The sequence below is a fragment of the Colossoma macropomum genome, unplaced genomic scaffold (genome assembly GCF_904425465.1).
Source record: "Colossoma macropomum unplaced genomic scaffold, Colossoma_macropomum, whole genome shotgun sequence".
NCBI lineage: Eukaryota > Metazoa > Chordata > Actinopteri > Characiformes > Serrasalmidae > Colossoma > Colossoma macropomum.
Window position 1 is genome coordinate 43758268 of NW_023494795.1, and position 27333 is coordinate 43785600.

At 41.0% G+C, this 27333-nt stretch overlaps 1 protein-coding gene across 2 annotated transcripts; it reads left to right on the forward strand.

The window, feature by feature from the left end:
- The first annotated feature begins 1160 nt into the window (after window positions 1–1160).
- Window positions 1161–26085, forward strand: batf (basic leucine zipper transcription factor, ATF-like). 2 transcript variants are annotated; one of them, XM_036582494.1, is made up of 4 exons: window positions 1161–1431; window positions 11861–11965; window positions 23437–23584; window positions 25878–26085. In XM_036582494.1, the coding sequence occupies exons 1-4, from the start codon at window positions 1366–1368 to the stop codon at window positions 25883–25885; spliced, it is 327 nt and encodes a 108-aa protein (XP_036438387.1). In that variant the 5' UTR covers window positions 1161–1365; the 3' UTR covers window positions 25886–26085. The 2 variants fall into 2 exon arrangements, with proteins under 2 accessions (XP_036438387.1, XP_036438386.1); XM_036582493.1 differs by lacking the exon at window positions 25878–26085 and having other exon boundaries at window positions 23437–24655.
- Window positions 26086–27333: the final 1248 nt, after the last annotated feature.

Here is a 27333-nt window from a genome sequence, read left to right on the forward strand (position 1 = left end):
AACTCTACTGTATCATACTCAACTAAGTTGAGCTTAGCCCAGCTATTCAACCACTTTACACAGCTCAACTCTACTAAGCTCAGCTCAGATTAGTTTATCTTAGCTCAGCTCAACTATGCACAACTCTACTGTACTTAACTCTACTCAGCTACACTCAGATCAAATCGACTCAACTCAGCTCAACTCAGATCAGCTTAGTATAGCTCAGCTCAACTCTGTTCAACTCTACACAGCTATACTCAACTCAACTCAACTCTACTTTACTCCAGTCCACTCAGATCAGATCAACTCAACTCCTCAACTCTACTCGGCTTAGCTCAGCCCAACTCTTTTCAACTATACTCTACACTGTTCAACTCTACTCAGCTCTTAGGTCAGCTTAACTCTATTAAGCTCTACTATAAACAGCTGAACTATACTCAAATCAGCTCTACTGTACCTAACTCTAAACAACTCAGCTCCACTCAATTCAGATAAACTCAACTCAGTTCAACTCTACTCAGCTCAGCTCAGCTCAACTTTACTTAACTCTACTCAACTCTATTCAGCTCTACTCTGTTCAGCTCAGCTGAAATAGGCAGGCCCTTCAGAAGACAATAAACTTAATTTCTCAACCATTGAAAGAAGCATCCTGAAACTGTTTTTGCAGCAGTGCACTGTAAATAGCTCACAATATGTTAAAGTTATATTTTGGAACATATTGACAGCAGCTACATATTAATATATTACAATTTTCATGAACTTTTACATTCAAGTCAATGACCACAAGCTGCCACCATGTCAAAAAAGTGAAAAAAACGTCCCCTTTCCCTTCTGAGTTCTCTTAAAAGCTATTTTAAGTCCTCTGAGGCCGAGCAGAGAGTAACGGCGCCTGTGCTGCAGTGTGGCTTTGAGGCGTACGGTGTGAAAGTGTAAAACCCCCTTCAACAAATTGCTGTTTGTTAAAAACTCAGAAGAGCGTCTTGCCTTTTCCTCCTTTCGTCGTGTTATTTTTTTTTCTTCTTGTGGACTATTTCTGGGGTTTCGGCGTCTCCAGCGCCCCAAAGTTTTATTTTTTTTATGCAAAGTTTCCAGGAGTCATGTGACTTCCAGTCTAGATTTTCTATCTCTGACCACATCACACGCTGCTAATTAGGCAGAGAGAGAGAGAGAGAGAGTGAGAGAGAGTGAGTGAGAGAGAGAGAGAGAAAGAGAGAGAGAAGGAGGAACAGGCGCTACGCATTAAGCGGTGAACCGTGGTCGACTCGACACACTTCTCTCTAAAGGCACACTCTCGCACTCATCGAGAGAGAGAGACACACAGAGAGAGCGAGCGAGCGAGGGAGAGAGAATAGAGGAGAAGTTTGAGTGCAGGATTGTTCTGGTATGGCTCAAGGCTCTGACAGCAACGACACCAGCTACACCAAATCCCCTTCACCGGGAAACAAACAGGTACAGATCTCTCCATCTCTCTCTCTCTCTTTTTCTTTCTCTTCATCACTCTCTTCCTTTCTCTTCTCTCTCTCTCTCATTCTCTCCACACAGCCTGCCCATCAGGACGACTTTTTCTTCAATATTCTCTCTCTTCTGTCATCTTTTGCTTCTGCATGCAGAATATTGAGAAATTCAAATTCAGTTCAATTACTGGCATGACATGCACCTGTCTCTCTCTCTTTCTCCTCTCTTTTTTCTCTCTCCTCTCTCTTTCTTTCTCCTCTCTCTCTCCATCACTCTCTCTACACAACCACCCCATCAGGATCAATCCTTTACCAGTGTTTTCACTCTTCTGTCATCTTTTGCTTCTGCATGCAGAATATTGAGACATTCAAATTCAGTTCAATTACTGGCAAGACATGCACCTGTCTCTCTCTCTTTCTCCTCTCCTTTTTCTCTCTCCTCTCTCTTTCTTTCTCCTCTCTCTCTCCATCACTCTATCTACACAACCTGCCAATCAGGATCACTTTTTCATCATTGTTTTCACTCTTCTGCAATCTTTTGGTTTTAGCTCTGCGTGCAGATTACAGAGGAACTCGCATTCAATTCATTTACTGCTGTAACATACATCTCTCTCTCTCTCTCTCTTTCTCTCTATCTATCTCTATCTCTCATATTCTCTTTCTCTCTCTCTCTGCACCACTTTCTGATGCTTTCACATGCGGATTACTGCGGAACTTGCACTCAATGCAGTTTATTGGCTTGACATCCATTTCTCTCTCCATCTCTCTCAATTGCACGCTCTCTCTCTTTCTATCATTCTCTCTACACAACCACCCCATCAGGATCACTCCTTCATCAGCGTTTTCACTCTTCTGTCATCTTTTGTTTTTGTAATTTGTTAGAAATGTGTAATTCAGTTTAATTATTGACATGACATCCATATCTCTCTCTCTCTCTCTCTCTATCTCCCTCTCTCTCACTCTCTCTACACAACCTGCCTATCAGGATGACTTTTTCATCAATATTTTCACTCTTCTGCAATCTTTCGTTTTTGCATGCAGATTATTTGGAAACTCGCATTCACTTAATTTATTGCCATAACACCAATCTCTCTCTCTCTCTCTCTCTCTCTCTCTCTCTCTCTCTCTCTCTCTTCGCTCAACCTTCCTATCAGGATCATTACTTTATCAGTATTTTCACTCCTCTGTGATTTTTTGCATTGTAGAATTCGCCTTCAATTCCATTTAGTTCAGATTATTTTATTGGCAAAACATTCAGCCATCTCTCCTCTCCTCTCTTCTCTCTCTCTCTCTCTCTCTCTCTCTCTCTCTATCTTTCCCCACAACCTGCCAATTATGACCACTGCTTTATTGATACCTTTTTCAGATTTTATGCTTTCGCATGCAACTCTGCATGCACAAATTCAGTTCAGTTCAATGTAGTTCATGCTTTATTGAGTGATCTCTCTTTTTCTCTCTATTTCTTCATTCTCTCACTCTATCTCTCTTTCCCTGACTCTCTCTTCATTTTCTTACTCTCTTTCTCTCGCTTTCTCTCTTTCCCTAACTTTCTCTTTTCTCATTCTCTGCATGTCTTATATTCTCTCACTCTTCCCTCTTCTCTCTCTCTCTCTCTCTCTCTCTCTCTCTCTCTCCCCACGTGAAGTTATTCATTCATCCGTTCCTCTTGGTCCTCTGTGCTGTGAGGGACGTCCCCTCTGATCAGCCTCTTCCGTGAGAACAGTGACCCCCTGAGTAGCTCACAGTGTAGAAGATCCAGTAAGCTGCTCCATGATTAGTCGATATTTTTGACGCTCCAGTCATTGGTCATCAAACTGAAACTGCAGGTGCTGATGCTAATGTCTCTGCAACATCTGGACCACCATATGTTCACCTAACGACACCCCCCCCCTTCTTGGGGCACCCCCCCTCCATTACCCCAAATGTATTAGATCCACCAAGACCAACATGTTTAGTGCCTAAAGTCTTTAATGTGGCTAACAGCCAACCCTGCTAGAAAAACCAGCAGTACCAGCAGCTCGTCACCAGCAAAACCAGCATATGTTGTTTTTGGATGCTGGCAGGTTGGTCAACCAGCATGACCATACCAGGTGACCACCTAAACCAGCACCAGACCAGTATAAACCAGCATAGACCAGCATGGAATGCATATTGGTCTGTGCTGGTTTAATCAGCAGGAAAAGGAAGATAATGTTTACCAGTTAGCATCACACTAACTGCAGGCCTAAATCATCATCACCCCAAGGCATCTAGAGTTGTTCATTAATCTCTGATCGTCTTGATTATGTGGTTTCTGACTCCGCATGACTCACTGTTATCTATAAACATGGACCACAGTACGTTAGCATAGCTAGCAAAGTATGGAAGCTATACTGCAGCCTGGCTTCAGTCCGTGTTTGTAGATATCAGTGAGTCATACGGAGTCACAAACCGCACAATCAAGACTATCAGAGATACTGAGCGTGTAATCTAGCTGCTATTAGGCGCTTTTCACAAGAAGCAGAAGTGCGTAAACACTGGGTGAAGTTCCGCCATGGCCTCATCAGTTCAGCTCAGAAAGGTGTGTCACTTTATCTCTGACCCCATTCACACCTGGTCACTTCCTGCGTCCGGTATCTGGATGAATCCTGATAAGATTTTAGTTTATTGCTGTTAAGCCTTTCGGCCCCCGGCTATGTTCGTCCTCCATGATTATCTTCCTTGCAGCCATGGATCACGAGCCCAGTGACGCACTGCATGGGGAGGAGTTTCGTTTGTACTGGGAGGGCTTCTTACTGTACTGGGAGGAGTTTGTGCTGTACTGGGAAGTGTTTCAGTTGTACCAGGAGGAGTTTCGGTTATACTGGGAGGAGTTTCGGTTGTACTGGGAGGGCTTCTTACTGTACCGGGAGGAGTCTTGGTTATACTGGGAGGAGTTTTGTTTGTACTGAGAGAGCTTCTTACAGTATCGGGAGGAGAATTGGTTATACTGGGAGGAGTTTCGGTTGTACTGGAAGGGGTTTTGGCTGTACTGGGAGGAGTTTGGGGTGTACTGGGAGGAGTTTGGGTTGTACTGGGAGGAGTTTTGGTTGTATTGGGAGGAGTTTCCGTTGTACTGGGAGGGGTTTCGGTTGTACTTGGAGAAGTTTAGGTTGTACTGAGGGGGGCTTTTACTGTACTGGGAAGAGTTTGTGTTGTACTGGGAAGTGTTTGAAGTGTACTGGGAGGTGTTTTGGTCGTACTGGGAGGAGTTTTAGTTGTACTGGGAGGTGTTTTGGTTGTACTGGGAGGAGTTTTGGTTGTATTGTGAGGTGTTTTGGTTGTACTGTGAGGTGTTTTGGTTGTACTGTGAGGTGTTTTGGTTGTACTGGGAGGTATTTTGGTTGTACTGGGAGGAGAAAATAACAACCAAACAGGTGGATGAGCCATCGCTGTTATTGCCCCTGAAGCAGCGGAACCCTGTGACGAGAACTTCCGGCAGAATGGATACGGAAATGTGCGAAGGGTCTGTTGGTTGGTTTGAGGTTCCACTGCTTGTTAGCTTATTAGCCTCGTAGCTCCAGTGAAGCAAAGCTCGCACACCCAACAGGTCTTGGCTGGTCGACTACGTTTGGGAAACTGGGTAAACGTCTTTGAATATCACCTCTTAAGTGTTAAATATAACCGCTGATCCTGCTCTGCATGATGCAGGTCTGAATCATGTGGACGCTGTGCAGCTCTGAGACTGGAACCCACAGTCAGTTACTCACTCTTAGCTGAGCTCCATGTGCTGTAATGAATTTTGGAAGCGGTAGTGCGGTGACTGATATTTCCCACACCTCCACAGTGGGCTTCTGGAGGAGAAGAACACAACAGTGGGCTGGTGTGAAATTAAATGGACATTACACACTGCACTGTTTGACCCTTTAAGTTAGCATGTACGCTAAACGAAGCAGTAGATGAGCTGAAGAGCTGTAAACAAAACGACAAACGGGGGCTCGACTGGAGGGGATGCAGTGGGGGCCGAACACAATCAGTCTCTTTGTAAAACCATTTGGTCTGAAGTCAGTAAGATTGTTAATGTTGGTAGATGGTTGCAGGCGGTAACACACACCAGTAGCAGGGTGTTAAAAACTTTTACAAAATACACTTACAGACAGCTTAGAACGCGTTCTATATAGAACTTGATTAAAAGCACGAGTAAATGGTTCTTTGCATGGTGAAAGGGTTCTTCAGATTGATGGAGAATGTGCTGCAGATGGTTCTATATAGCACCAAAAAGAGTTCAACTATTACGATGTCAAGCTTGTAACAATAGAAGAACCTGTTTGGTGATATATGGAACCCTTTCCAAAAATGTTGCTATACAGATCCAGATATGCAAATGGTTCTATAGAACCATTTGACTTTGCTAAAGAACCCTTGAAAAGCCATCTTTTTTTGAGAGTGTGGAAGAAAATAGAAAGAGAACCGTTGGACGAAAAACCTCTGAAAAGGAGTTTTGACAATAATTAAATAATATATAACAGATTTTGACACTTGCAAGTGCTTTTCAATATAAAAACTGCTGTGCGCTCTTAAAAAGGGGCTCTTTGAGTGTGTTCCTAACAAAACCATATAGGTTCTTTGATTTGTGAGTGTAAAGAACCTTTCCAAGGTTTAAAAAGCTTTTATATAATGTAAAGACTCTGTACTAATGTCCTTACACTTTCACAGAACCTCTTTAGGAACCCAAAAGTGATTCTTCCAAAAGTAGTTCCTCACAAAATGAAATTTTTGTTGAGTTGGTTCTGTAAAGAACTGCATGGTGAGTGTGAAGAACATTTCCAAGGTTTAAAAAACTTTCACACAGTGTAAAGGCTCTACAGCAACATCTTACGACCTCTTTAGGAACTCAAAGGTGGTTCTTCCAAAAATACCAAGCAATGTTTTCTTGAGTTGGTTCCCTAAAGAACCGATTTGTGAGTGTGAAGAAACTTTCAAAGGTTTAACAAACTTTCACATAAGGTAAAGGCTGTGTACCAACATCCTAGAACATTTACAGATCCCCTAGAACCCAGAAACTTCTCAGGAGCCCAAAAGTGATCCTTCCAAAAGTAGTCCCTTACAAAACAATATTTTCTTTGAGTTGGTTCCCTAAAGAACCTGTTTGTGAGTGTGAAGAAGCTTTCCAAGGTTTAAAGAACTTTCACATGATGTAAAGGTTCTGTACCAACATCCTGGAACCTTTACAGAACCCCCTACAAACCAGAACCTTCTCAGAAGCCAAAAAAATATAGTTCCTTACAAATTAATATTTTCTTTGAGTTGGTTCCCAAAAGAACTGATTTGTGAATGTGAAGAACCTTTCCAAGGTTCAAAGAACTTTCACACGATGTTTAGGTTCTTTTTATGTCCGAGAACCTTTACAGAACCTCCTGGAAACCCAGAACCCCCTTAGGAACTCAAAAGTGGTTGTTCCAAAATGACAAAACGACAACGAGTTGGTTCCCTAAGAAACCGACTTGAGAGTGTGAAGGACCTTTCCCAGGTGTAAAGAACTTTCACACGATGTTAAGGTTCTGTACCAACATTCTAGAACCTTTACAGAACCTCCTAGAACCCAGAACCCCCGTTTTTCCAAAAGCGGTTCCCTGTTTGGCAGCGTTATTTGTAAGAGTGCATGTTTTAATGGCTGAGCTGCCTAATAAAGGCTCAGTGGTGGAGAGACGAGCAGCGATAGAGAGATATCCGTCTGCACAGAGAGAGAAAGTGAGAGTAAGAGTGAGATGCAGAGTGAATGTTCGAGTTGGAGAGATAGAAGCGCAGATATTGATAGAAAGAACTGAGAGAGATAGTTAGAGAGAGATAGAGAGTCGCGGGGACAGAGACGGAGCCGGTGTTTATGAGTAGTGTGAGCAGTTACTGATAGTGAAAGTGCCGTTAGGGACAGCGGGACCCACCACACCCTCCACCAGCCAGACTCACTCACCAACTCACTCCATCCTGCCTTCAACAGCAGCACTGATGCTAATGCTAACGGTCCATGCTAACGTTCGTTCACGCCTAGCTGCGGTGGCGCTTTCGGTGAAGTGTCCCACACACGTCTGTGGGGAAGTTTTCGATGGAAAGATGTGCTGCTGTTGTTGTTTTGTGTTAGCAGCAGGGCTTAAACTGGGTTTCAGAGGGAAACTGGGTTTTTTCCATAAAGTTCTCAGCACTGATAAAAATAATAGCCTGTCTGTTTTCAGTGAGTCAGTTCATTTACCTGACTGTTAGCATTAGCAGCTCTTTGTCAGTCTTAGTCACAAAATTAAATCAAAAACATGATCCGATTCTTTTCTAACAGTCCCACTTAAACTTTTAAACTAGCTTGATGATATCAAGAACCCTTCCTGTCCTTTTTAACAGTATGCGTGGAACATATAATAAAGTTTATCTATAAAATTCTTTATAAAACCTGCTTCTCAAATTACTGAAAACTCCAGATTTCCTTTCAATCATCTCTAAGCAGGTTAACTCTGGAACTAAACTGATAAAGCCGATTAGTAATTATACTCAGTAGCAGTAATGCTAACCAGTCAGCACTCAGTAGCAGTAATGCTAACCAGTCAGCACTCAGTAGCAGTAATGCTAAACAGTCAGCACTCAGTAATGCTAACCAGTCAGCACTCAGTAGCAGTAATGCTAAACAGTCAGCACTCAGTAATGCTAACCAGTCAGCACTCAGTAGCAGTAATGCTAAACAGTCAGCACTCAGTAATGCTAACCAGTTAGCACTCAGTAGCAGTAATGTTAACCAATCAGCACTCAGTAGCAGTATGCTACTGCTGCTAATACTAGCTGGTCCATGTAAACAATCAAGAAAAAAGAGCCAGTAGTGCTACATTTTAAAAATACTATCAAAAACTGTAAACACACTGATTTTTATTCAGTATTTGGCACTAAATCAGTTAATTGGACTAATTTTGTTCTCTTTATAATGAAACATGCAGTTGGTCACTTGTGGTGTCCACAAGTACTGATGATAAACACGACATGATCAGAAAAGCGTACTGTATTAAATTGTGACATCATTTATCATGAGACTGATATATACTGTCATATTGCCCAGCCATAACACATATATGGTCTCTCTGTCTGAGGGTCTGCCTGTGGGGAAGTTTCTGATGGAAAAAGGTGCTCTGATGTTGTTGTTGTGGGTTTTAGCAGATGAACGTCACACACACACACACACACACACACACACACACACACACACACACACAACCTCAGACTTAAGGGAAAATGTTATCCTTTATTTTTGATCTGACAAAACCTTTAGTTTTATAGTAATTATAGTAAATAAAATGTCTATATTTGTGTTGTAGTCATGGTGACCCCTGGTTCCTATCACCACCACTGTAAAGACATCTGAACCATTTCACACCAAACCACTCAGAATCTCTGAACAATTAAAAACTGTGTCAAACTCCACTTTGCTAGCAATGCTAACGCTAATGCTAGTCACGCTAACTGGCCCATGCTAACATTCATTCATGCCTAGCTGTGGTGCCATTTCTCGGTATATAGCTTGAAGACTCACCAATTTGACCAAACTCTGATCCAAAACTGCCGGAGTTCAGTGTGAAAAGTGTTCTGCTCCTAAAAGCTTCTCAGAAAGTGTGTCAGGCGGCTAAAGCGTATGCAGGTACGCCTGCTAGCTGAGCTAATTCTCCCTCAGACTGTAAAGACTGGAGGCAGTTTAAGGTCAGAAGGTCTGCTCAGCTTCATAAACCCTCAGTGTTTGAGTATTAAGGACTGAAAGAAAAAGGGCTCTGTGGTTCTGGAGTTGGTGAAACTGCTTGAGACAGAATGGAAAACATGAAGACAGATACTCAGAGGCTAAAGTCATTCATTCGTTGATTTGTTCATTCATTGATTCATTCATTCACTGATTTGGCTCTGCCACTACACATCGAAGTAAAATTAACATGTAATTTCAACCCTGGACTTAGTATTGTTTAAACCATAAAACATGACGATAAAGATTAAATATTAGCGAAAAGGAACAATAAAGATGAAATACTAAGTCAATTCTATAAACGATGTAAAAACTGCTGTAAAACATGTAAGTGATGTAGTTATAAAAGTGAGAAACTAAAGTTTGGGCCCATGTACAGACCCTTAGGCCTTAAAGGGGAACTCCACTGATCTTTTAAAAATTCTGCATAATTAAGTAGTTAAGATGTAATCAGAGCGGTTCAGAGTGGTTTGGTGTAACACGCTCTGTTCTAGATAAACTTACCGAGTCAGAACTGTTCACAGTGGTGGTGATAGGAACCAGACGTCCACCTCTAAAAGCTCCCTCACAGAAAGTTACTACATGAAATGGTTATGAATTCACTGCCTGATGACTGAGACACTGTTTTATGATAGTTTAGAGAACCTAAACTCCATTCATGGTGGAGGGATACATGCAGGGCGCTGTGAGGCAAAATAGTCCCCAAGGAAAACTTATTATTTCAGATTTTCCACTATTTTCCATCATCAACATTCCATATAAACTCAGAAGACTCGTGTAGGTTCACTGGTGGTTCTGGATAGTAAATAAAATGTCTATATTTGTGTTGTAGTCATGGCGACCCCTGGTTCCTATCACCACCACTGTAAAGACATCTGAATGACTCTGCATTCATCTGATTAGTTGTTAGCAGAGTTAATGGAGTTAATAGTGTGGTTTGTTTTGCGAAATATGCACAAACATCATGCAAACGTTACATAAAGCTACAAAAACGACAAAAAAGAGAGGCTATGTAAAAGTGGCCAATAATGATGGACCTCATAGGGTTAGCTAGGTTAGCTAAAGGCTATTGCAGGCTGTTTTTTAAGCCTTGTAAAGCAGCACATATACACAAATTAAAAACAGCGAAAAACTAAACCGCCACTTTTATTACACCCACCAGCTCCTCCACCTGAGATCAGTGAAGTATCCCTTTAAGAGCAGCGTCTGCGCCCACACGCGCTCGCTCTCTGTCTGAGGGTCTGCCTGTGGGGAAGTTTCTGATGGAAAAAGGTGCTCTGATGTTGTTGTTGTGGGTTTTGGCAGATTAACGTCACACACACACACACACACACACACACACACACACACACACACAACCTCAGACTTCAGGGAAAATGTTATCACCTTTAATAACGTCAGACCTTTCACAGATAAACAGCAGGTGATGTGGTTTTGGTGCAGGTATCTGCTGTTGTGGGTGGGAGTTTGGTGGATAGTATGTTACATGACCTTCAGGTCAAAATCTTTTACAGGTAATTCGACTGATTTCTGAAAGTTTATGCATAATTCAGTGTTTGAAATGTAATTCAACAGTTCTACACTGCAAAAATGGTGTCTTGTCAAGTAAGAATAGCTTAATTTAAGATTATTTATCTCATTTCTAGACATTTTTTACTTGTTTTAAGTCATTTTATTAAGTAAAATTACCTCACTATACTGGCAGATAATTTTCCTTGTTGTAAAAAATGAGCTTGAAACCAGCAAAATTTTCAGCCAGGATAGTGAGATAATTTTACCTAATAAAAAAGTACAAAGTTCTAGAAATAAGCTAGATAATCTTATAATAAGTGCACAACCGTCTCAAAATGGGAAATGTTAGATTTATTGACTCTATTTAAGATCATTTCACTTGATGAGACCACGTTTTGCAGTGTAGTTAATTTATTGAGCATGTATATTAGGGAAATATGATGATATTTTATCACTATTGTGATAAATTTTTTAATAATGAAACTGTTTCCTGAATATTTGATGGGTTTAAAGGCAGATTTAGATCAGGTATAGAGCCAGTGAGCAGCAATCAGCACACAGTAACTGCGTAAACTGCAACAGCGAGCCGATTGGACGGCATTTATTATCACTGATTTTTACCAATTATTAGATTTTTGCTCCTTTTGTTTTGATCAATGTTGAATTTAATAAAAGTGCTGCGCTCACAGTTTTTCATAGGTCATGCTATGAGTGAGTAATAGACTCCCTCAAGAATCGTCATGCTGACTGTTTTGCTTTGAAAAATGGTACCCTGACCTCAAAGGGGAACTCCACTGATCTTTTAAAAATTTTGCATAATTAAGTAGTCGAGATCAGAGTACCAGAGCAGTTCAGAGTGGTTTGGTGTGAAATGCTCCATTCTAGAGAAACTTACCGAGTCAGAATTGTTCACAGTGGTGGTGATAGGAACCAGACGTCCACCTCTAAAAGCTCCCTCACGGAAAGTTACTACATGAAATGGTTATGAATTCACTGCCTGATGACTGAGACACTGTTTTACTGTAGTTTTGAGACGATTTGGGCCCGAAAATCCATTCATAGTGGAGTGGGTACTCTTTTTTTTCCTGATTTTCCACTATTTTCCATCATCAACATTCCATATAAACTCAGAAGACTTGTGTAGGTTCACTGGTGGTTCTGGATAGTAAATAAAATGTCTTTGTTTGTCCAGGGTTCATCAGACGACATGAGGAAGGTGATGAGGAGAGAGAAGAACCGCATCGCGGCCCAGAAGAGCAGGCTGAGGCAAACGCAGAAAGCTGACAGCTTGCACCTGGTGAGAGCATCTCAACACCTGACACACCTGCTCTCTCCACACAAAACCAGAGAGCAGCCAAACGTGTTGGCGCATCGTCCACTGATTAGAGAATACCTCTTGCAAAATCCTTACTGTAATCTGTCTGGCTCGAGTGTTGGCTCATTAGCCATTAGCTCATGTGAAGAGGCAGCACCAGTTACTCATTTAACGGTGAAGTATGTAATATTAAGTACCATCTAGTGGTGAAGTTGCAGACTGCACCCAGCTGAATCCCTCTCCCTCACCCCTGCCTTTCCAAGTGTGTAGTAGAACCTGTGATGGCTGTCAGGTTTTCTACTCTCGTCTGTCCCAGTTTCATTTCGCTTCTTCATGTTTTCTCTTTATTGACGGTGAGGATTCGCCCTCCCTCGCTTTTTCTTATGCTAAATAATAAGTCTGATCTTCCTTTTGACAAAATTTAAGCTCTCAAAGTTCTCACAACACAAAATGGTCAGCAGCACCGGCTGCAACCACTGATTCTTCTACTTTCTCTGTCTTCCAACCAGAGCTACAGCGCCACCAAATGAAAGGTAAAAATGCGAAAGGTGCCCTCTAGAGTCAGAGTTTGGTTTGTCCGTTCTGGGCTACTGTAGAAACATGGTGGCAGCAGCCTCTGTTGGAAGAGAAGCTGCTCAGTATGTAGATATGAAGGGCTTATTCTAAGCTAACGAAAACATGATTGTACACTAATGAAAACATGGTTTTGTTTACTATATTCCATTTCTGATAATAGAGCCCCCTAAATCTCACACACTGCACCTTTAAGACAGAAACCTACTGATTACCAATTTCAGCAATTTTTTAATTTTAAAGTATGTGCTCCTCTGTGTGCTGCTAATATCTGTGCTATCACCTAAAAAAGTAAGCCTTTTCCTTCTTGTGTGGATGTGAGTCAGAACGCACATCTCTGGATTGAATGCCTTTGTGTGAAGCTCCCTCCACAATGGATCCCTCACCATGGCAGAATTCATGACGGCTGGCTGTGCCACGAGCTCAAGGGAGGCCGCCAAGTCACGATCATCTTCGTCAACATTGTAAACAGCCGTGTTGGTATCGCTAGACATTGGTTTTCGCCTCCAATTAGGACACGTGCAGTTTTGTTCTGCAGCTCTGGGGACACATGGTACGTCTGAGACTCAAACCTGCAGCAGCCACAAGTGTGCAAATCCCAGAGATGTGAAAAGGCATGAGTCGGTAACACTTCACTCAAACACTGCGATATAACACTGACATAAGCCTGCCGTTAACATGTCACGGCAGATGTCATATACTGGCCTGAGCTGTCAGGACAGATTTTGTTCAGTGATATAACAGTGTCATGTTCCCATTACCCATGTACTCTATTTTACCATCAAACATTATGACATACACTATATGGCCAAAAGTGTCCTAATTATTATTATCCTAATTATAAGTATCCTAAACCCTCCTAATTATTGATCTCAGGTGTTTCAGTCATGTCCACTGCCAACAGATGAATAAAATCAAGCACATAGCCATGCAATCTCCAACATGTTGAGAGTAGATAGGGGGCGTACTGAAGAGCTTAGTGACTTTAAATGTGCCACTTTCACCTTCGCTACAAGTCAGCTTGTGGATTTTCTGCCCTGCTAGATCTGCCCCAGACAACTGTAAGTGCTATTATTAGGAAGTGGAGGCTTCTAGGAGCAACAACAGCTCAACCACAAAGCGGTAGACCACACAAACTTCAATGAGTGCTGAAGTGCATATAAATCCTGTATTGTATCAGTCACTACAGCATTCCGAACTGTCCCTGGAAGCAACATCAGCACAAGAAGTGTGTTGAGAGCTTAACGAAATGGGTCTCCATGGCTGAACAGCTGCACACAAGCCTAAGATCACTATGCGCAATGCCAAATGTCGGCTGGAGTGGTGTAAAACGCCGCCACTGGACTCTGGAGCAGTAGAACCGTGTTCTCTGGAGTGACGAATCAGCTTCTCTATCTGTCAGTCTGATGATGAATCTGGGTTTGGCGGATGGGGAACTATACCTACCAGAATGCAGAGCCAACAGTAAGGTTTGGTGGAGGAGAGATGATGGGCTGGGCTGTTTTTCAGGGTTTGGGCTCCTCAGTTCCAGTGAAGGGTGATGTTGATGCTGCAGCACAAAGACATTTTACACAGTTATCTGCTTCCAGCTTTGTGTCAGCAGTTTGGGGAAGAGCCTTTCCTGTTCCAGCATGACTGAGCCCCTGAGCACAAAGCAGCTCCATAAAGACATGGAGTGACCAGTTTGGTGTGGAGGAACTCCAGTGGCCCTCACAGAGCCCTGACCTCAACCCCACTGAACACTTTTGGGGTGAACTAGTACGGAGATTGTGAGCCAGACCCTCTCGTCCAACATCAGTGTCTGATCTCTCAAAAGCTCTTTAGACTGAATGGGCACAAATTCCCACAGACACCCTCCAAAATCTTGTAGAAAGCTTTCCAGAAGAGTGGAAGCTGGGGCAACTCAATACTAATGCCCATGGTTTTGCAACAAGCTCATACAGGGGTGATGGTCAGGTGTCCACATACTTTTGGCTGTACCAACATTAGTTGTAATGATAACATCACATGTTATGCTTAATGTACTCATGCAGTCTTGCATGAAGGCAGCAATGAGGGTTCTTTCTTCTTTCGATGCCACAAGAAGAACCACTTTTGAACCTTTGGCTAATTTTTAGAGAACCTCTTTTTGTAATTGAGCCCTTTTAAAGTAATGTAAAGGTTCTATACCACATACGGACCATGCATCCAAGCCAGGAACCATTAAGGAACCTTAATTTTAAAGTACTGCCACTTTTTATAACTTTTCAGAGGTGTTCATGCATGGCCATCGCAGCTAACAATGCTAGCAAAGGCAACGGCGAAGCTAATAAGCTAACAGCGGCACGGGCTCTTGTCCTGCCGTATATTTACATGGATCGCTGGTGAGCATGTGGCGATGCGTCATGGCTTCTGTCGAATTTCACACTTGGCTGTGGCTCTGGCCATGTTTGCCTCCGATTCTGGCATTAATTACATCGCGTGGGAGAGCAACCGTGGCGAACCTCACGATTGTGCATCTAGTTAGAAAAGTGCCTACATTTCTGTCCCTGTCTGTTCTCTTCACTTTCTGTGCTTCGGAGATAAAAATGATTCGCTCTCTTAGTCATTAGTATCATTATTATCGTTGTTATTGTTATTATTGTCATTGCTGAGCGTGTTTTATCGCCTCTTTATTCGTCTGTATCACCTCTGCGGATACAAAAACAGGACTTGTTGCACCTCTTCTGACTCAGACTTTCAGTGGTGCTGCCTTATACATCATTCAGCGACAGCTTTGTGTTTGCTGAGCACACACAAGCTCACAGTTGCGCGTTCGGATTCTTACTCAAAGCTGAACTGCTCGGTCTCTTTCACTACACAGCACTCAATGACTGGCTGTTTAGGAGCGTTATTACTCATGTCCTTTCACTATCTATTGAGCGGACCGCCGCCCCTCGCTCCCCTCCCCGTTTTCTTCGCTGTCTGCGGTCATGGTCGTTACTCTGAGAACCTTCACAAAAGTGGTTCCCAATGACGGCGCCTGGAGAACCCCTGCTGTTGAGCTTTCACTGCTAGAGCACATCCGACTTAGCTAGTCAGCTAACAACACTAAAAAGTGCATGTTAAGCCATAGTTCAGCAAAAATTATGTACACAGTCCAACCCCGCCCATATTCCAACTCATATGCACAGGAAATGTACGGGTATATATTGTGTAAACATTCGCAAATAATGCTGACAGATATGTAAATAATAAAAATTGACACATATATTTAATTTACATATGTGCACATATTTCAATATGTTGACATATATTGGCATATATTTAAATATTTACAAATCTAAATATTCCTCACATATTTACAGTAATGTGAGCAAATATATGCACATAACCTGTATTTTTCTACATAGCCTTAGCACTGAAGCTACAAGGCTGATGTAATGGAAGCTCCGCCTGTTAGCATGGTGCTCACTGCATGTCTAAATCATCACACGCCTGCCTCAAACCGCATAAAGTTGTAATCTCTAATAGGCTCGCTGCATGCAGTTAGCATGACGCTACAGCACATATGCTTCCATTACCAGCTTAGCATCAAAGCTCCGGTAAAAATACTCAAGACACCAAAATTAGCATTGTGCTAACCGCATAACTAAACCATGCCTCGAACTGCATACAGTTGTTAAGCAACCTCCAACAGACTTCTTGCATGCAGTTAGCATGATGCTATGGCACATACACTTCCTTTACTAGCTACATTAGCCTCACAGCTCCAGTGTAAAACTAAAGAAGCTAACTTCAGACACCAAAACATGTAGGCCAACCCCACCAATTAGCATCGTGCTACCTGCATGCAGCAATCTCCAATAGACTTGCTGGATGCAGTTAGCATGATGCTATGGCTTATACACTTCCATTACTGGTCATATTAGCCTCACAGCTCCAGTGCAAAACTAAAGAAGCTAACTTCAGACACCAAAACATATAGACCAACCCCACCAATTAGCATTATGCTAACCGCAAACTAAACCATGCCTCAAACTGCATACAGTTGGTAAGCAATCTCCTTTGACTTACTGCATGCAGTTAGCATGATGCTATGGCTTATACGCTTTCATTACTAGTCATATTAGCCTCACAGCTCCAGTGCAAAACTAATGAAGCTGACTTCAGACACCAAAACATAGCCTGGTCCCACCAATTAGCATTGTGCTAACTGCAGATCAAAATTGTGCCTCAAACTGCATGAAGTTGTAATCTCTAATAGACTCGCTCGGTGCAGCTAGCATGACGCTAATGGCATGTATGCTTTCTTTAGCAGCTGCTTTAGCCTCGTAGCTGTAAAGAAGGAAACTCCAGACTCTAATCATGCCTTGGCTGATTGATCTTGTGCGTCAGGGTGAAAACCTGGTAGACTTTTGATGATCAAGGCCTTTCGTGTGGACCAGCTCTCTCCATATCAGTGACACGTCCAGGCCGTTTAGATTGCGACGCCTGATTTGGGCCTTTTTGTGTGCGAGAAAGTGCGTCTCGTTCCTGAGTGTGTTGATTAGGTCGTGAGGTGACCCCTCACATTACTCACTGCTACTACAGGCAGCGAGGCACTGATATTTCCTGCTGACCTCTTTAAATTCCCCAGCGGTCATTTCTCAGTATTTTATCAGTGGATCCTCGACCACAACCTAGTCAGGTTTCCTCTGAACAAGGGTGAAGTAGGAGTTGATTATCAGGAAACGAGTCGCGGTGCTCGTGATGATAACGGGTACTAGGAAATGCATTTCATTTCTTTTTTTTTTGGCATTTAGCATTTAGTGTTCTTTCATCTGATAAAGGACCTTTCAGATATCATGACAATGAAGACATTATCAAAATAACCTGCTTTGTCATATGGATGAAAAATAGGTATATATTTGGTCTTATTAACAATGTAGGTGCAATATATGTGCGAAATACTTAATACTATACTTAATATTATAATATTTACATTTGCTGTTTTTGAATTATTCGCCAATACATGCACATTTGCAGATGAAATGCATGTAATAATGACAGATTTTAATATTATGTACCACCTTATAGGGTGTGCAAAGTGGAAGAGAGTCTACAATAGATAAAATATTATGACATTCAAAAAGCTGCTGTGAATAAAATCATTATTATTCAATATTTCACCTTCTACTCTGTGCTAAATCATATTAAACAGGTCTAATTGTGCTCTTATATTATTAAAATACTCAGTGTTTTTTAAGTTCCGGCTCGGAAATACAAATTTTGAGTCACGATAACAAAAATGATTTTAATAACGATGAAGTATCGTCGTATCGGCCACCCCTACGAACTTTTGCGGCCTAATTTGAAAATGATGTGGGACATATTTGCATAACATTCGAACTCGAAGACGCTAAAATGAGCAACAGAGATTTTTAAAATGAAAAGTTAGCTGCTAAAGGCTAAGTGCTAACACTAGCCGGCATGCGGCGGAGGTAATCGAAGGCAGTGTGAGTGTGTGTGTGTGTGTGCGCGCGGCCTTCGCTGTGAGCACACAGTGTGGTTTCTCTCTTCGTGGCCATGCAGAGATAAACAGGAAGCTGAATTTTCCCTCCGTATGACACGTTTCCTGTAGTACTTTTCTGAGCGTGTCTTCGCGGCGGGCTGCAGAGTGAAAAAGCTCAGTGTGGGCCGCGCGGGGGGGGCTCTGCTGTCATTTCTGGTAAGGCTCGATGAGGGCCGTGGGCAGGATGAAGCCCGAGTGACGTGCGTCACAGGGGCATACCCCAGGCGCTAACGCTAACGCTAACTGGAAGGCAGCGGAGAGGCTTGGCAGGTCTGCGGCCTCTGAGGTGTCTCTGCAAAATAAAGCTGGCGGGAACTCACTCTCTCTCTCTCTGCAGCCCGGCACGCACCTCAACACCAACGTCATCCCCCCATCAGAAAGATAACTTACCAGAAAACGCTGCTTTCCTCTAATGTAGATTAAAACGAACACCTACGGCACACCGGACACCGGTTCATCTTATCGGGGCGCAGCGAGCGCCTAAATGCCAACAGAAATCAATGCAGCCAGAGTTAAAGGTGGATTCCAGCAACATTTCTGTAGAGAAACTTGCCCACTTTGATGTCTTTACAGTGGTGGTGATGGGAACCAGGGGTCACAACACTGATACAGCCATTTTATTTACTATCCAGAACCACCAGTGAACCTACACGAGTCTTCTGAGTGTCTATGTAGAATGTTGATGATGGTAAAAGTGGAAAATCTGAAAAAAAAAATGTAAAACATATATGTACATAAATATACATACATATAGATTATCTTGTATTAATAATATATAATTAAGCTCATTGAAAACAATGTCTCAGACAATGGGCGCAGGGTTCTTTAGTAAAGAAATGGTTCTATATGGAACCATGAACACTCAAAGAACCCTTTGCATGACTGAAGGGTTTCTTGCATCATCAAATGGTTCTTCAGATTGAGAGTGAATGTGCTATAGATGGTTCTATATAGAACCGTTTTTTGAAAAGCGTCCTATGTAGCACCAAAAGGGTTCTTCTATTGTTACAAGATTGACATAGTAACTGTAGAAGAACCTTTTTTATGTTGCAAAGACCCCTTTCATCATGCAGAGGGTTCTTTGAATATTCTTGGTTCTATATAGAACCATTTTCTTTACCAAAGAACCCTTAAATCACCTTCAAATCATTAAATGGTTCTTCAGATTGACAGAGAATGTGCTGTAGATGGTTCTATATAGAACCCCTTTCTTAGCAAAAAGGGTTCCACTATTGTTACAAACCAAATAACCTTTTTTGGTACTATCTAGAACCCTTGTTGCCAAGAATGCAGTGAATTCATAACCATTTCATGTAGTAACTTTCTGTGAGGGAGCTTTTAGAGGTGGACGTCTGGTTCCTATCACCACCACTGTGAACAGTTCTGACTCGGTAAGTTTATCTAGAAACCAAACCGCTCTGAATGACTCTGTTTGCATCTTAACCACTTAATTATGCAGAAATTTTAATTAAAAGTTTGCATATTTGGTCCATAATCGAGGCTGGTGATTGGCTGATGAGCGTGTCATTAACATAAATACAAATACAAATAGCAAACAGCTCCATACGCAGCCTTCATAGCGCCACACTAAGCATTAATAAACAGCTTATGTCTCGCAACATGACATGAGTTGTCTAATAAAGTAGCTGATAATATGATTCATGATACATGTGCTCCATTTATAAGACTGTTATGAAGCATTATTACGCAGCCCCCTTAAAAAGTGTCTTTTCAAGGGTTCTTTAGTAAAGGCAGCGGTTCTATATAGAACCATAAACACTTAGAGAAGCATCTGAACGCAAAAATTATTCTTTGCATGCTCAGATGGTTCTTCTCACAGATGGAAACGCTGTTGAACAGAGTTTTATAAACTTTTTTTAAAAAGTTCTGCTGTTGTTCCAACTCATAGAACCATTTTGTTGGGTTCTACATGGAACCATTTTTGTTTAGAATGTAGTGAAGATCACTGAATATCAGTTCTGTGGAACATTTCCAAGATTTCCTTGTTTTGCTTTTAGTCTGAGGGCGTTAGATGAACTAGGCCTGTGCTTTATAAGTTGTTTATAACAGTGTTATAAAGGGAAGAAATGTCAGTCACTTCAGTTTATGTCAATACAAAGTCATTTATTAGCGAATACTGCTCAGAAACACCCAAATGTTGCTTTTTTATGTGTTATTTAATGCTTATGCCTGTTTTATGAAGCTCTTACGCAGGTAGTCCTCAAATACTGTATGTATTTTTTATATTTAAAGATTGTATGGAAAAAAAATATCACAGTCAAAGTGAGGAATCGATATCGAAAGTCGAGGTATCAGCTTTGGTATCAGTATCAAAACTTTGTGAGCAGTAATTAGTGTAACTAACACAGGGTTTTCTCTGATTCAGTTGCTGAAGATGTACAAATACACGATATACATTATTAATATTTACAACAATAACATCACTCAGTGTTTATATCATTATTATAACTCAGAATAGTGGATATTGAGCTCTCAGCATTAAACTGAATTAATATTACATTAAAGCAGACTCTTAAAGATTGTTCTTCAAGGGTTCTTTAGTAAAGACAATGGTTCTACATAGAACCATGAACACTCAGAGAACCATTTGCATGCTTAAATGGTTCTCTGCACCATGAAATGTTTTTCCGATTGATGGAGAATGTGTTGTATATGGTTCTACATAGAACCAGAAAGGGTTCCTCTATTGTGACAATGTCAAGCTTGTTATAGTAGAAGAACCCTTTTTGGTGCTATATAGAACCTTATACAACACATTCTCTATCTGTCTGTAGAACCATTTCACCATGAAAAGAACCATTAAATGCAAATGGTTCTTTGAGGGTTCAAGTTTCTATGTAGAACCAGTGTCTTTGCTAAAGAACCCTTGTAGAACCATCTTTTGTATGAGTGTATATGGTTCTATATAGAACCTTTTTGAAAATGGTACATGTTCTGCTATAGTTACAATGTCAAGTTTGTAATGATAGAAGAACCTTTTTTGGTGCTGTATAGAACCATTTTCAAAAAGGTTCTATATAGAATCTTCAAAGGTTCTTTTAAAGAGTATATGTGGTTCCATATATAACATTTTTTGAAAATTGTTCAATACAGCACCAAAAAGGGTTCTGCTATAGTTACAATGTTAAGTTTGTAACAATAGAAGAACCCTTTTTGGAGCTGTATAGAACCATTTTCAAAAAGGTTCTATATAGAGCCATATACAACACATTCTCCGTCATACTGAAGAACGATTTCACAATGCAAAGAACAATTTAATGCAAATGTTTATGGTTCGTCGAAGGTTCATGCTTCTGTGTAGAACCGGTGCCTATACATAGCACTTCAGTGTATTAGATCAGTCTGTTCTTATCAGTATTACTCATCGTTCTGTTTTCTAGAACGCGTCTTGTGCTGATTTAATCACTGAAGGCCTTTTTGTACAGCGTGTGAACGCTCTGCTGTGTCTGCAGTGGTCTGTGTTGTGGCGCCCCCTGTCTGCAGCACTGAGAATTTTTATATGTGACTTCACAGCAGCAAAACTGAATTAATTACCATAAATTACACCCTGAAAATGAATTTCCTCACATTTTAGAGGCCCCACCAGTGCTAATCATAATGTTTTGTATGTGAAAATGAAATAAATGATCGTTTTATTAACCCATTAATCGATCAGGGCCCGAACTTTTATTACACACCTCTATAACCTAAGAACAGCTCAGCCAGTTTACACTGAAGTCCCAGCAGTTACTGTATAATAAGCCATAGTGTGTAATGATGGATTTACAGGGGTTAATTTTCATCAGGAGAAAAGTAATATAAATGCTAATGTAAACATAATAAACAATAATAACCATATAGAAAAAAATGCAACATATCAAATTGTGTGTAAATAAAAATAATAAATGAATTAACTGATCCTAAATATCCTCCTGCATGGCTTACGGCAAGACACGCCCTGGAGAGAATGCACATGTGGGCGGAGCATGATCCACCAAAAATTCACACATTTATCCCCTTTCCCTAAATTTAGTTTTGGGCCAGGACATGTTTGACGTCTGAAGTTTTGATGACATGATAAAAGCCAAAGTCACCCAAACAGAAAAGTATAGCTTGTTCTCTTTAATTTCCTTTTTATTTGGAATTTTTTTTTATAAAATATTATCACATACGGCTCATTCTCCGTCTGGAGTGGAAATTCAGGTAGATACATTTAAAAAAAAAACTTCTTTTTCTTTCATCCCAAAACTAAATAATCTTAATATGTCCATTAACATCTCCTATTATCATAAATGCAGAAAGGAGCTTAATTACAGACATGTTCTACAGTCACTGGTGTTGTATGAATGTGGTGTAACACCAGTGACGGTGACTCCAGTGATGCTCTGGGTAAAACTGAGGATTCTGTAAACTGGCTGACTTGTTGGCTGATCAGGTGATCTTGAGCAACTATTTAAAATCAATAATAAAAATGAATATCCAGCATTATTTTGACAAACTTTTAATGATCCAGCTATTAAAGCACAAAACACCAGTGACACACAGAAGTTATGAGCTGCCTGACAAACAGAATTATTAATAAATTAATGAAGTATAGTGAGCGAGTATGACTCGCCTTCTCATGCCTTGAGATGCTTCCTCTCTGAGTCTCGACCCAAAGAAGCAGTTTAATAGAGCTGAAAATACTGTGTTACAATGTAGAATAAGAGTCCTGGTAACACCAGAGACCGAAATCTCTTTTAAAGAAATACATATTTTTTAAACGTAGTATAACGTTAATAATTTAAAAAGTAAACATGAACCTGTTTTATACAAATTCTTAAGTTAAACCTCTTAAAAATATTGTCTTATATTAAAAATGGTTTAAAAGTTGGTGTTGTGTTGAGCTGTTCTACGCACGCAGAGCGACTATGAAACAGGATAAAAGAGAAAAATCTGAGAATCATAAAGGAAAAGTGTCATTTAATCTCAGGTCGGCTGTCTAAATGTACATACTGACTTTCGGAGCTGAGCCTGATATTTTAAGCATCCTTTTAAGCCCTGAAACCTTTGTGACACGGTTTCCAGATGACCCACATCAGTTCACAGTAAGATTAACCACAACAATAATAAACACAACAAGAGCCACAAATGATTATCTAATATTTTATCTGATATAGATTATCTGATATTACATGCTAATCCATGTTTGTAGACATCAGTGAGTCATGCAGTATCAGAAACCACATCATCAAGACTATCAGAGACACTGAACAGGCAAACTTCAGACGCCTCCGCTAAACGACTACACTTGGGCTAAATGTGATTTTGGATGAGCCGTTATGTGAACTGGGGGGTTAATGCTGGTTCTCGCTGTGTTCTTGCGCAGGAGAGCGAGAATCTGGAGAAGGAGAACGCCGCTCTGAGGAAGGAGGTGAAGAGGCTGACGGAGGAGGCCAAATATCTTTCCACGGTGCTGAGCAACCACGAGCCGCTGTGCACGGGATTAAGCCACGCCCCCTCGGACCTGCTCTACGGTGCGCACGCGCCTTTCCACCAGCACATCAACGTCCCGCACTACCCGCTCTGACCGGCCACGGCGGGAGAACTTTAACGGGTTCTTTAAGTACCTTCACGAGGGCCATTGACGATTATGGGGAGGGAAAGGGCAGAACAGCGCCATCTGCTGGTTGGGTTCGAAAACATTCTGAATCACCATTTGTTTCTCCACAGGGAGAATTATAATACAGTTTATTACAGTAGCGCAGTAGCTACGAATACAGTATTTACACAGTATTTATACAGTATAATATTTACAATGCAAATGATTGTGAATACGATTGATACAACAGAGTTTATAGCCTGTATTTATTTCTGTCTCAGACCGCCGACGCGCTCTCAGCTATAACTGAACGTGGGACGCGTCGTACAGCCTGTGACGCGCATCACCTCCAATACACTGTTAAACTACGCTTTGAACGTAAACAGCAGGGGGCGCTCTGACCACTTTCCCTCCCTATGATCACGACGAGGTGAATAAAAAGATGACAAACCTACGATTCACAACTACGTGGAACAACAGATGCTTACTCACAATGTGACTACTGACGGATGAGGCCTTATGCTGCCCTCAAGTCCTGACGGAAACACCGTAATCACGAGACGCGCCGCCGTAAACGTTAGCGGGACTCTCGGATTCGTAAACGAGCCCTGAAAGCGTCGCAGATTTAAATAAAATCGTAGAACAAATGTATGGTAAAGTGTTTATTCCTGTTTTTCAGGAGTGACGCGTGAACGTTCTCACGCTAAACTGCTTTTTTAATGGCTCGTTCTCATCTACACTTTTCAGAAGGTTCTTTCAGGGTTCTTTAGTAAAGACAGTAGTTCTGTAGAACCACGAACACTCACAGAACCATTATGCATGCTTAAATGGCCCTTTGCGTGGTGAAATCGTTCTTCAGATTGATGGAGAATGTCTTGTTTATGGTTCTTTATAGCACCCAAAAGGGTTCTGCTATTGCATACAAGCATATACAATCGTAGAAGTAGAACCCTTTTTGGTCCTATATAGAACCACTTTTAAAAAGGTTTTTTATAGAACTTTATACACATTCTCTATCAATCTAAAGAACGATTTCACCATGAAGAGAACCATTTTTTTGAAAAGGGGTTCTATATAGAACCACCTTTTTAAAGACTGTATATGGTTCTATACAGAACCCTTTTTCTAAAAAGGTTATATATAGATGCAGAGAACCATTTTTTGAAAGGGGTTCTATATAGAACCACCTTTTTTAAAACTGTATAGAACCCTTTTAAAAAAACATGTTTTGAAAAAGGGTTTAGAACCATCTTTTTAAAGACTGTATATGGTTCTATATAGAATCCCTTAAGCATGCAAATGGTCTAATGATCTAAATTTTCATGGTTTCATCTAGAACCATTTACTAAAGGTTCTTTACTAAAGAACCTTTTAAGAACCATCTTTTTAAGAGTGTCTGTGATGATTTTTTTCACTCTTCAATGCAAAACATTACTGAACACTGTATTCTCAGCTCTCGCAGTAGCACAAACCCCTTTTCTTTAACGATTAAATTATTAAAAAGTGTCGCAAAAATATCATGATACTACTTATTTTCCTGATATGCGACATGTTTAGTCTGATAAGTTGGAAAAGATGAAAAAAAATATAATAATATAAATATTATTTATATATACTATCCAAAACTATGAGTGCAGTGATTTTCGCAAAGCGCCTCTCTGTCCACAAGGGGGCGCCATAAACAGTAAAATAGGTCTGTAAAAGCATAGCTTAACAGCGCATCAATAACTGATCACAATATCGACAGATATCATCACGTCGCCCATGTGTTTTGTTTAACGACCACTTAAACAAATGTCACATAGTACTTACGAACAACTTACGAACAAGTTACGAACTTCCGAGGGGCTTGAAGGCGGCATTAGTTCTGCTCCATACATATCCTAACGACAAAAACGATGACTTATGTTTGTTCTTTGTGGAATAGAAAGTATTTTATGATAAAATGAGTAAATAAATGAATAAATAATAAATGAATAATGTATCTTTTTAATTGTTGCTTTGAACTGAATGTTTTTGGTGCATGACGATGACGTACTGAATGTGTTTACTGTGTTTACTTCTACGCTAGTGTTCACAAAGCCAGCAGTCGAGTGTTTTACTCCTCACCAGTTTCCTGTCCGGCCGTTTCTCTGGACAGTCATGATTGTGTGATTCTTTACGCTGTGCAGGTTCAGAATTTACAGATGTTTCCGTTTGTTTGTTTTTCTTTCTTTCCGATGACTTAGTCTGCTGAAGATTAGGTGTTTACACTATGCCTTGATTGACTGAATTTTGGGACTTTCGGACAGCCGCGCCAGTGACCAGAGACCTTTTCACCACCTGCTGCCAAATCACACTGACCGCTTTACTGTCTGTCTGTCTGTCACTGAGTGTCTGACGTGAAACCTCAGTTTGAGGAGATCTTTAAAAAAATAAAATAAATGATTCAAACGATGTGTTTATTACTGTTATTACTACACCTAATAAACCTGCTGATAGAGTTTATAACAGAGAGAGAGACAGAGAGAGAGAGAGAGAGAATAGAGAGGGATGGAGAGAGAGAATAAGGAGGGATAGATAGAGAGAGAATAGAGAGGGATGGAGAGAGAGAATAAGGAGGGATAGAGAGAGAGAGAGAGAGAATAGAGAGGGATGGAGAGAGAGAATAAGGAGGGATAGAGAGAGAGAGAGAATAGAGAGGGATGGAGAGAGAGAATAAGGAGGGATAGATAGAGAGAGAGAGAATAGAGAGGGATGGAGAGAGAGAATAAGGAGGGATAGAGAGAGAGAGAGAATAGAGAGGGATGGAGAGAGAGAATAAGGAGGGATAGATAGAGAGAGAATAGGGAGGGATTGAGAAAGAAAGAAAGAAAGAGAGAGACAGAATAGGGAGAAATAGAGAGAGAGAGAGAGAGAGAGAGAGAGAGAATAGAGAGAATAGAAAGAGACAATAGAGAGAGAGAGAGAAAGACAGATAACAGGGAGAGATAGAGGGGGAGATAAAAAAGAGAGAGTACACTGAGGAAGAGAAGGGGAGAAAGGGAAAGAGAAAAAGAGTTTAGGGGAGAAAAGGAAAAAAGATGGAGGAAGAAAGAAAAACAGAGAGAGAAAGATTGAATATGGAGGCATAGAGAGAGAATTGGGAGAGATGGGGAGAGGAGAGAGAGAGAGAGAGGAGAGAGAGAGAGAGGAGAGAGAGAGAGAGAGAGAGACAGAGAGAGAGTACACAGAGGAAAAGAAGGGGGAAAAAGAGTAAGAGAAAAAGGAAAGAGAGATGGACAGCAAGAGAAAGGAGAGAGAAAAAAGTGTAGGGATGAAAAGGAAAGAGAGAGATGGAGGGAGATAGAAAACAAGAGAAGGAGAGAGAGAGTACAGAGAGAGATAGAAAATGAGAGAGAGAGAGAGAGAGAGAGAGAGAGAGAGAGTCTATGTAGGGACAGAGAGAGTAATGAGAGAGGAGAGAAAAAAGGAAAAGAGAAAGATGGGGCACCGAGAAAGAGGGAGGGGGAGAGAAAAAGAAAAAGTAAGTGAAACGAAGAGAAAGAAAGAAGGAAAAAGAGAAAGAGAAGGGGAAAAAAGGAAAGAGAGAGCAAAAGAAAGAGAGAGGGAAGGAAAGAGAAACAGAGGAGAGAGCGAGACAGAGATTAAGTGATCTTCAGCTGCAGATTACAGGGGACTGCAGCGCCCCCCTGTGTTCACTCT